The 11,141-nt window shown below is 56.7% G+C and overlaps 1 protein-coding gene across 2 annotated transcripts; it reads left to right on the top strand.

Annotated features, from left to right (window-relative positions):
• The first annotated feature begins 1,861 nt into the window (after positions 1-1,861).
• Positions 1,862-10,605, top strand: ZNF362 (zinc finger protein 362). Of its 2 annotated transcripts, none has more exons than XM_077788173.1 (9): positions 1,862-2,097; positions 2,208-2,292; positions 7,241-7,304; positions 7,438-7,684; positions 7,771-8,092; positions 8,225-8,415; positions 9,169-9,247; positions 9,323-9,481; positions 9,553-9,680. In XM_077788173.1, the coding sequence occupies exons 1-9, from the start codon at positions 1,902-1,904 to the stop codon at positions 9,563-9,565; spliced, it is 1,356 nt and encodes a 451-aa protein (XP_077644299.1). In that variant the 5' UTR covers positions 1,862-1,901; the 3' UTR covers positions 9,566-9,680. The 2 variants fall into 2 exon arrangements, with proteins under 2 accessions (XP_077644299.1, XP_021393577.2); XM_021537902.3 differs by having other exon boundaries at positions 1,865-2,097; positions 8,191-8,415; positions 9,553-10,605.
• The last annotated feature ends 536 nt before the right edge of the window (positions 10,606-11,141 follow it).

The following is an 11,141-nucleotide window of genomic DNA, read 5'->3' as shown; positions in this document are numbered from 1 at the left end:
GGTTTGGGGAGCTGCGGACACTGGGCGAATCAGGGGCTGCGGAGCTTTGGGGAGCCCTGCCGTGGCTGCGGGGAGCCGAGGAGCCCTGGGTGCCTGAGGGGCTCTGGGGAGCCGAGAGCGCTGTGCGGGTTTGCGGGCGCCGGGGACGCTCCCGGGGCTGCGGCGGTTTCGGGGCGCTGCGGGCCCCGGGGAGCCCTTCGGGCCGGGGTGCCCCAGCCCAGCCCAGCCCAGCCCGTCCCTGGGCGGGCGGTGGCGGCGGGGCCGGGCGGGCCGGAGGCGGGGGCGGCGGCGGGGGGGCGGCGCGGGGCTCCATCTTCCTCCGTGCGGCGGAGCCGGCGGGACGGCGGGGCACCATGGCTGTCGGTATAGGAAGTGTCTTTTTTTTTTTACCTTCCCCCCCTCGCTTTATTTTTTTTTTTTATATCCCTCATCCCTCCCTTTCCACCCCCCCCCGTTCCTTCTCTAAAACACCTCAAAACCCCTCGGAACCCCCCTCACCCCGAGGGCGAGCGGGAAAAGAGGGACCATCACATATTCTCCCCCTCCCTCCCCCCCCCCCCCCCGCGCTGCTTTTTATTAATTTTTCATCTAAATCAATAATTTTTTAAAAATTTCCCTCCTTTTTTCCCCCCCCTCACCCCCCTTCCCCCTCCCCTCAGCCCTGCAGAACATGGCGTCCCCGTCCTAGCGTTTTAAAAATAAGCCGGGGCTGCCATTTTTGTTTGCCTTTTGTCTGCGAATTTTAATAAAAACGTCTGAGAATGTGGGAGAGGCGGCGGATGGAGGGGGGGTGGGGGGAGCACCCAGCCGGGCCACCCCCCCTTCCCCAAACCCCCCCTTCCACCCCCATCCCCCGGCCTTTTTGTCTGGCAAACCTCCCCCCCCCGCAAATCCCCTCCCAGGTTGAGGATTTCAACTTCACTTAACCAAACTTCGCCTTTTTCCACCTCTTTTTTTCATTATTATCATCATTATTCCACAACCCCCCTCCAAGCAGGAAGAAGAAGGAAAGAGAGAGAAAAAAAGGGGGGAAAAGCGGGGCGGGGGGGGGACACATCGAGGAAAATACCCATTTACCAGGATTTTCCCTTTTTCTTTCCCTCTGGATGGTCTAATGGAAAAGTTAATTGGAGCCGAACGTACCTATTTTTGTGGATGTTGCATGTTTTGCGGGGGGGTTTGCTTTTTTAATGCATTCTTGGGTTTTTTTCTGACTTTTTTTGCTTACAGGAGGTGGCAGAAGCAGCTCAGGGGCTGAATATTATCATTACCATCATCATAATCACCATTATTATAATTTTCACCATTTTAATTCCTTTTCTCCTTCCTCTTTTCCTCCTTTTCTTCGCTGTTTTCTGCATTAACTGGTTTTGTCTAGTAAAGTGGTCTCGCTGGCTGGAAGGTCTAATGGAGGGGGGGAGATATTTTTTTTCATGGCGTTTTTGGCAGGAATGCGGCAGCTTTAGCGAGGGACCCAAATTTCTGTGGCTGTGTCCCAGAGGTCTGTCTGTCCCTCTCCAACATATATTTAGCCATATACTATTTATACATCCATAATCTCCTGGCCACGTCGGGGGGACTGGGGGGGGGAGCTTAGAGCCGGCGTGGCCACAGTGATGGATTTGAACCCAGGAATGATGAATTTGATGATTTTGATTTCTTTTTCTCCCTTCAAGGTTGGAGGATGCTCCTTGTTGGGTTATTTCCCCCCCCACCCAAGCCTGCGGTCCTTCGGATAGCAGCCGGGTTTTTTAACCTGGGGAGGATGGAGCAGGTGAAAGCGGCTTCGAGCCCGAGGCCTTTGAGATTATAAAGTGATATTTTAGCAGAGAGGTAAAAAAGTTTTTTAAGTCCCTCACGGCGTGTGATTTGCCGAGAGGCGGAGGGTCCAGGGCGAGGGGATGGATTTCACCCCCCAGTTTTCCAGCCAGCTCCCGATCCCTCAGCTTTCCCAGCAGCTTGGGGATGAGCGGGGCTATAAAAAAAAACCCACTATTTTTTATTTTTGTTGTTTTGTTTTTATTTTCCTTTTTTTTTTTTTTTTTTTTGTTGTTTTCTCTCTATTTTCAGGCAAAACCCCACGTTCCCACGGGTCGGGTAGGTCGGAGCCGCTTCGCTTTTGTTCCTCCGCTGTGGGATCTCGCGCGCCGGGGGCTGGCGGGGGGTTCGGGGTGTGTGAAGTTGTCCTCCTCCTTGTCCCCCCGTAGAAAAACGCCCCACGTGCAGCACCCGGTCTCAGCTAGAGCTGGAGATGGACGCGGATAAGGGGAAGCAACGCCAGTACTCGCAGAGGTGGGCATGATGGCTGGATGGAGGGGATCACAGGGAGAGAAAAAAAACACCCCTGCTTTTATACATTTACATCTTAAAATAGCATCTCGTGTGATGATGTGCATGCATGTAATTATATGTGTGCTTATGAAAATAATATACATATGCACACCAGAATCTAGGTATTATATGTGTATATATATATTTCTATGTTAGTGGGGGCATGGTATTTTTTTTGGGTGTTTTGGGGGTGTGAGGGGCTTTTTGCCTACCCCCTCTGCAGGGAGGGGACCCCTTCTCTGGCGTATGTGTGACCCCTTGATATTTCCCTTTTAAGAAATGTGCCTTTATATGCATAAAATAATAACGTTCACCCTCAACTCCCCCCCCACCTTCTGCTTTTTCCCTTAAAAATGTGGATTTTTGGTCATTGGGCGCAATGTCAGGACAAGTGCATGTTGGATCCGGTGCTCTCACTCCCTCCTCAGGGTGATCCCCTGCCTGTGCCTCGGTTTCCCTGTGTGCTGTCACCCAGGAGTGACCCCCCCGCCTTGCTGCTGGGGGTGGGCAGTTGCCCCAGGCTGGTTTGCGGTGCTGCCTTTGCCTTGCGGGGTGCCTGGCTGGTTTCTTTTTGGGGGGCTGGGTGTATTTGAGGTCTGGGGGAGGCAGGACCCCCTCAGGCTGGAGAGTGTTGTGTTTTGTGGGGCGTGTGTGCCCTGTGTCTGGTGTGTTACCCCATGGGCTCTGGCTCTCCGTGCGGGCTGTCCCCGTGTCCCCTCTCTGGGTCACTGGATCCAAACTGTGGATTTGGGGTCACACCGCCTTGGCCCCCATCTTTTGGGAGTGTTGCCACCCTGGTTCCCGCTCCTCCACCCCCGAGCTGGGCACTGTGTGGGGGTCTTTGGTGTGCCTTTGCCTCCCCTCCCACTTGCCGCTGGTGCTTGGCTCCTCACCCTGCTCCGTGCACCCCTTTTCCTGCACAGGGACCCTCGGTCCAGGCTGGGGCTCATTTTGGGTTGGTTTTGCTGGAAATGCAGAAGGAGAAGCCCCAGCCCAGGGCCCTTCGGGGGGCGGAAGCCGGGGGTTTAATTGGTTCCATCTTGGGTGAATTCTTGCGGCGTGCAGGCCACCCCCTCCCCGAGCCACAGGGGGCTCGCCCGGCGTTCCTGCTTCGCAGCCATGCCTGCCTTCTGCCCTCTTCGCCTTGGGGTGAATCCTTCCTGGCTGGGGCCCATCTGGGCAGGGAGGGATGTGTGTTCCCTGAGGATGCTGCTTCCTACCCTGGTGGCCTTGGGATGCAAGTTTTGTGGATGGGCACTTGCTTTCCCTCCAAAACTCTTCCTGCCCCAGGTGAACCCCAGGGAAACTTGCTCTTAAGAGGGGACAGGGGCCATGGCTTTGTGTTTTGGGAGGGAACTGAGGTTCCCTGGGTTCCCTGGCCCAGGGACCATCCCTGGTCTGGCCTGCGTTGGGAAGGACGCGCTGGGATTTGGGTGGGGGGCGCGCAGGGTGCATCCAGCCCCTGGCTCGGTTCTCCCCAGTGCGCCGTCTCTGGCTGCCGCCGGCTTTCCTGCGCTCGCCGCTTGGCATGGGGGTGGGACCTCTGCCCTGATGCTCTTGCTGGGACACTTGTGGACACCAAACTCAGTGTCTTGCTTGGTCGAGGACACATTTAGCTACCAAGTGCTTCTCTGATCACCCCAAATCCCTCTCCTCACCTCCCAGACCCCCCACTTTCAGGCTGTACCAGGTTGGTGGTCGCTTGCCGGTCCCTGGGAGCTGCCCCTTTTCTCTCGGCGGTGGCGTGAAAAGAAATCTCTTGTTTCTTTTTATTTCAGCGAAGGCGAGACAGAGAGGGCTGCCAAGGTAGAGGCGTTCCCTAGAGAACTGTAGCTTGACTTAGCGGCAGTTGGGTAGGAAGTTGGAAGGCTCTAGTGAGCTCGTGCCCACCCGTGCCATCATCTACCTCCCATCAATCTGGAGCCTCAGCGACACGTCTCCCCAGGCAGCTGCGCCCACCTGGCTCCAGAGGCCACCCTGTGAGTACCAACCACCGCCGACCCCGACGGCCCCGGCACTGCCGCCCCTCGCTGCCACTGCCCCCGCTCTCCCCTCGCCACCCCCAGCCCTGGCTTGCCGGCTTCTCCCGCTCTTCCCTGCCCGTGGGTGCGGAGGCCAGGAGGCTTTTGGTCTCTTTAGGGTGCTGCTGCTTCCCTCCTTGGCCTGGCTGAGCAGTGGTGCCGGGTGCTGTGCTGTTCTGGGGAATTTGGGTTTCAGCCCATGGTTTTGGGGCTCTGTGCATCTTCCTGCTTGCTCTTCCCACATCCCTCTCCTCTGGCTGGGCTGCTTGGGTCTCCACCATGCTTTGGGCACCCACCTTGTCTCTGGGGATAACCTTCGACAACCCCTCAGCAGCCAAATCTTGTGCCTGTGGAGGATGTCAGGGGCTCTTCCCACCATGGTTTGGACCACGGGACCCCACGCCACTGGAGATGTTACCCAAGAGATGTTACCCCCTGCCCAGCCAAAAACTGGGGGGGCACAGAGAGCCCTACCACCCCCCGTGCCCTGCAGTGCCGGGGGGAGACGTGCCGCAGCATTCCCTACCCTTCATAATTTCCATTTTAATGGATTTTCTTTTTTTTTTCCACCTTTGCTGCATGTCAGCTTCCATTTTTCATAGTTAGCTGAGAATAGAGAAGAAGGGAGTTTTAATATATATACCTTTTTTTTCCATCTGCCTTCTTCCCCCTCCCACTCCATTTCCCAGCCCCAGAGAAGGGGATGCCGCTCCCCACGAAACACTGCACAATTTGTTACATTAAATCGGGACAGGAACAGGGATTTTTATAATTATTTTGGCAATGCCGACCATTTCTTCCCTCTTGTTCATCCAGCTCTGAGCGTGGTGGTTTTACAAAATAATTTCTCATTTCTTTAGTAAGCCCTCCTCAGGTGGGGGTGGGGAAACACGTGATATTTATGCTTTTCTCCCCAAAATACCCTTTGTGCCTTTTCAGCCCCCTCCAGCTTTGCAGGAAGGATCCTGGGACTGGTGTGGGGGTTGGTGCCGTGTGCTGGTGGTGGTTCGGGGGCCACGCTGGTGGCTTTGATCTGTCTGGGTGCTGCTGCTGGCTCCGCTGGAGCCCGGCATGCTATCGGGACAGGGAGAAGGATGGACAGATGGACGGATGGGAAGGACAGAGGTCACGGGGCACCTGCTGAGACGGGGGATCAGCTCCAAAAAACCCTTTTCTAATCATAGCTCCAGTTTCCTGTTTTCCCACGGCTGCTCTGGGGTGGGGGATTGGTGCCGGGGTGCTTGGTCATGCCTAGGGGGCTCAGAGCCCTCCTGCCTGAGCTCCTGCTCCCTGCCTGCCTCTGTACAAGGGATTCCCTGCTGCCAGCTCTGCTTTTGTCCCCGGTTCCCGGTGTCCAGCCCCTCGTGCTGGCACCGGCATCCCTCATCCCGTGCCCATCATCCCAACAGATCTTATATATGTGTGTATATATATACACACACACACGTAGCCAGTGGGTAAATGCATGCTGTGGGCGGCCTGTGGGTACATATATAATTACACAAAATAGCTGGCAGCGGCTGCGTCCGTGTATGGGGAGTGCATGTAACATCCCCAGCGAATTCCTGTTCTGTGGCATGGAGTGGGACTTTGCCTCCGCCTGTGCCTCTGGGATCTGGACCTGCTATCACTTCAAAACCCTAAAATTCGGTGCTTGAGTAGTCGGGAGGTGACCTGGAGTGGTTCAGGACTGGGAAAGGGAATTCCCAAAGCCGATGCCGGGTTGGTGTCCTGGACAGTCTGTGGCATTGAGGGCTGCCATGAGAAATTGCTCCCATTCCTTGATAGCCTGGAACACACCTCATCCTGTGCCAGGCTGCTCCGTAGCGCCAGGGGCAGGTGGTTCCTTCCTCCCTGCCTTGGTTTCCTCCCAAAACGGGCATGGTCCCTCCCACAGCTTCTTCAGGCTGCGGTAGCTGCTGGGATGGTACATTCTGGTGGGACCAGGATTCCCTTTCTCTGCGTGCTGCCCCCCTGCCTATGGGGAGCTCAGAGTGTGTTTGAAACCTGGGGCAGCAACAGGGAGGAGGAGGAGGAAGAGCATCATCCCCAAATCCTGCCACCCCCAAAGCTTTTGGGGATGCACTTTTCTGGAGGCATCACTCTAGTTTCTCCTGGAATCCTTGCCGTGGCCTGGTTTATTTTGAAGTCAGAGCTCCTGGGGGACCCCCTCCCATACATCTCATCAGGATCCTATAGATGCTTGCCCTCATGTCCCATCCCTCATGGGATTTGTCGGGGTGGTGGTGCCTGGTGATGCTGGGCTGCTCTGCTGGGATCATCCTCTTGCTGCCCCCTTCCAGCTGTTTCCCATTACCCAAAGATGGATTTAGAATGAATTTTCCCAACACCTTCAAGCGTCTCCATAAATCTCCCAGCCGTGCTGGTTCCTGGTGTTCCTGTTGAGCTGCTCCTGGGCGTCACAGGCACTTCACTTGGCTTTGGAGGTGTATTTTAGGGGGATTCAGCTGGGATTGGTGTTGAGTTCAATGTGCTACTGTGCTCGCCCTCTCCCATGGCAGCATCCCATCCACCTCTAATCCCTTCCTGGATGGGAGAAATACTTCTAGAGCTTGAGAGACTTGGGGTTTTTCCCCAAATTTCAGCTTTCTTCTTTTCCAAATAATGTCCTAGTGCACTCACCAGTGTTTTGTGGTCTTGGAGCAGGCAGGTGCTTGGTGTCCCCATAATCCTACAGGAATTTTCATCTGGGAAGATGCTCAGGGGGTTCCCCAGTCCTGCCCCCCTGCCAGCTCCCTGCCTTCGCTCAGAGTCTGGGTCTTGCTTCTTGGGGGGGTGATGGTTTGTTTTGGGGGGTTCAAGGTGGAAGGGTGGGGTGACAGTGTGGCAGCCAGTGATGTCCTATAACCGCCCCCCTCTCTCCCCAGGATGGCGGAGCCTCGCTTCAACAACCCCTACTTCTGGCCGCCCCCCCCCACCATGCCCAGCCAGGTAGGACCCCTGCCCTTGGATTTTGGGAGGAGGGAGGATGAATGGATGTGGAGAACACTGAGGGGGAGGCTGGAAGTCCCAAGGATCCCAGTTCTTCTGCCCTCACCCACCTCTCTGCCTTCTCCCCCCTCAGCTGGACAACCTGGTCCTGATCAACAAAATCAAGGAGCAGTTGATGGCGGAGAAGATCCGCCCCCCGCACCTGCCTCCCACCTCGGTGGCCTCGCAGCAGCCCCTTCTGGTGCCCCCCTCGCCTGCTGAGAGCAGCCAGTCCATCATGTCCCTGCCAAAGCTGCAGCAGGTGCCGGGGCTGCACCCCCAGGCCGTGCCCCAGCCTGACGTGGCCCTGCACGCCCGGCCGGCCACCAGCACCGTCACAGGTATGGCTGCTGGTCCCGCCAATCTTGGGGGGCAGAGGGGGATGTGGGGTCCCCTTGAAACTAATACTCTGTCACATTGCCACTAGGGCTGGGGCTGGCATCCCGTGCACCGGCCGTCAGCACCTCGGAGTCCAGCCCGGGAACAGGGACCACCACCCCCTCGACCCCCACCTCCACCAGTCAGAGCCGCCTCATCGCCTCCTCGCCCACCCTAATCTCAGGAATCACCAGCCCCCCCCTCCTCGACTCCATCAAGACAATCCAGGGCCACGGCTTGCTGGGAGCGCCCAAGGCTGAGCGGGGCCGGAAAAAGATCAAGGCGGAAAACCCTTCGGGACCGCCGGTGCTGGTGGTGCCCTACCCCATCCTGGCCTCAGGGGAGACGGCCAAAGAGGGGAAGACATACAGGTAGGCACACCCCCGCCCGCTGTGGGGGCTGGGGGTGATGGCGGGGAGCCCCCCCACCCCAGCCCGGTCCCTGCGGGGTTCTCCCCCACACCCTCCAGGTGTAAGGTCTGCCCCTTGACGTTCTTCACCAAGTCGGAGATGCAGATCCACTCCAAGTCGCACACAGAGGCCAAGCCCCACAAGTGCCCCCACTGCTCCAAGTCCTTCGCCAATGCCTCCTACCTGGCCCAGCACCTGCGCATCCACCTGGGCGTCAAACCCTACCACTGCTCCTACTGTGAGAAGTCCTTCCGCCAGCTCTCCCACCTCCAGCAGCACACCCGGTGAGCGCCCTGCCGAGGGGCTGGGGACACGTGTTCCTGCTAGCCAGAGGGGCACCCCACACCCGCCAGTCTCTCCTGACATCCTTTATGGCCCTGCTCTGCTTGTTGGTCCTGCTGTCATCATCTCCTCATAGTCTCCGCCACACTCGGCTCCCACTGTGCTCATCGATTCCCCCCCACACTGGCTGTCCCCATTGCCTTTGTCATCCCTGCCACGCTCATCATTTTCAGCACTTCCATGGACTCCTCCATGCTCATCATCTCCACTATCTTCATCATCCCCACCATGCCAATCTGACTCCACAGCTTTCATTATCCCTGAGATTTCCACCACCTTCATAGTCTCCGGTACCTCCGTTGTCTCCACTACCTTCTTTCTGACCACATTCACCATTGCCACCGTGCTCATCATCTTCATTACCTTTATTGCCCCCACCATGCTCAGCCATCTCCACTGTGCTTTTTCCCACCACTTTCTTCATCCCCACCATGCCCCCATGCACCCACCACCTTCACTTCACCCCACTGTGGTCATCTGTCCATCTCCTGCACGCTCACCAGTTTCCAGCACTTCCATCCTCCCAATCCCATCTCTCGTCTCTATGTGTCCCCTGCTTTTCCTTGTCACCTCCTGGGGCACAGATGTCACTGTGCCCACTGTAACCCCCCACTCCGGTGTGACCCCGTGGGTGGGATTGGCACCGTCCCTGGTGGTGGAAGGGGAGGTGACAGTGACCCAACGTGTGTCCCCAGAATCCACACCGGCGACAGACCCTACAAGTGCCCGCACCCCGGCTGCGAGAAGGCCTTCACCCAGCTCTCCAACCTCCAGGTCGGTGTGGGGGGACCCGGGGCAGGGGGCCACAGGGTCACCACGGTCCCCCCCTGACTCCCTCTGTCCCCTCAGTCCCACCAGCGCCAGCACAACAAGGATAAACCCTACAAGTGCCCCAACTGCTACCGGGCGTACACGGACTCGGCCTCGCTGCAGATCCACCTGTCTGCACACGCCATCAAGCACGCCAAGGCCTATTGCTGCAGCATGTGCGGCCGTGCCTACACCTCGGTGAGCATGGGGGATGCCCCAGAAGCTGCCCGCAGCCCCCGGCCCCCCGCTCACCCCTGTGCCCCCCACAGGAGACCTATCTGATGAAGCACATGTCCAAACACACGGTGGTGGAGCACCTGGTCAGCCAGCACTCGCCGCAGCGGACGGAGTCACCCGGCATTCCCGTACGGATCTCCCTCATCTAAGCGGGGAGGGGACAGGACCCCCCCAGCAGGAGGAGGAGGAAGAGGAGAAGGAGGAAGAAGAAGAGGAGGAGGAGGAGGAGGAGGAGGACGAGACCCCCAGCGCCGCGGGCCGCGCCCGGGCCGTGCTCCTGCCCGGCTCCCGCAGGTTTGGTGACATCCAAAGACGGTTTCAGAGCACTTTGAATCTCTGCGGTTTGGTTTCTTTGGGGGGGGCAGTGGGGTTGGGGGTGTCCCCCCTGCCAGGCCCCGCCCCCCATTTTGGGATACAAATATATATATATATATTTATTGGCCAAGAACTTGGTGCTGCTAAAGACCAGAAATTCACCCCAAAAACGAACCGTGGATGGAGCAAAAAGCAGCTGGGGGAGGGGGAAAGTCCCACTACCCACCCCCCCCCACAAAGACTCTGGGCCCAAGCGCCTCCATTTGGGGTTGATTTTTAAGCATTTTTGGGGTTTTTGTGTTCTTTTGGGGTCCCTTTCGAGGGCGAAGCCGCGGGCAGAGCTGCGTCCCCCCGGTGGCGGCCCCCCCATTCCTCAGCCCCAGTTTTGGGGGGTTCGGGGGTCCCCCTGCTTTGCCTTGTGCCTGCCTGTACATACCCCCTGTATAGAGCCGGGGGCACTCCCCCCAAACTCATCTATATTCTGTACTTTTTGGTTCATTTTGGATATTAACTGTGTTATTTTTTATACACTTTTTAAGCCTTAACTCAGCGTTTCTTTGGGGTTTTTGTTGGTTTTTTTTTTTTCCAGGGTGTTTTATTTACCTTTTATTAATTTTTAACCCCTCTGTTATTTTTTACTCCCCCTATTATTTTTACTCCCTTGTTTTTTACCCCCCCATTATTTCTCCTCTCAATGTTGTACGATATCAATATTGTAACCTTTTTTGTCAGCATGTTAATACTGTGTAAATATGCCTCTTATACACTTAGCCCCCACTTTTTTCTCCCCTTCCCCCAAATTTTGGGGCTTTTTTATTTTCCTCGCTGCCCAGCCAGGCCAGGCCTCCCTAGAGCTAGTTGGTACCTTATTAAAAAAGGGAAAAAAAAAAAAAAAAAAAAAAGAAAAGAGAAGAAAATGGACAAAAAGTTGCCCCTTTCCCTGTAGTCACCACTCCCCCCATCCTGCATTGTGGTTCCTGGAGAAGCTGGGCAGGCCATGGCCTCACAGCGTGGAAAAGGAATGAAACTCCCCCAGCCCAGCCCCTTTCCAAAAAAACAGAATAAAAGAGAACAAAAAAAAAACCAAAACCAGAACAGGAATGAATGAAAGTGAGGGGTTGTGTTTGGGGGGGACTCCCCTGTGTCTGGGGACAGAGGTGGGGGCCTGGTCCCTGTGGGGCTGCAGGAGGGGCTGTGCAGCTGCGGGTCATCCTCAGAGGTGCCTTGTCCTGTTTCCCAGGGAGAGGGGTGGCACAGTGCTCCAGTGCTGGGGACACCAGCTCTGGGGACATCTCACCATAGCCAC

This window comes from Lonchura striata, chromosome 24 (genome assembly GCF_046129695.1).
Source record: "Lonchura striata isolate bLonStr1 chromosome 24, bLonStr1.mat, whole genome shotgun sequence".
In the NCBI taxonomy this organism is placed as follows: Eukaryota; Metazoa; Chordata; class Aves; order Passeriformes; family Estrildidae; genus Lonchura; species Lonchura striata.
The sequence above is the reverse complement of the archived record's forward strand: the minus strand, read 5'-3'. Positions and strand labels throughout refer to the sequence as shown.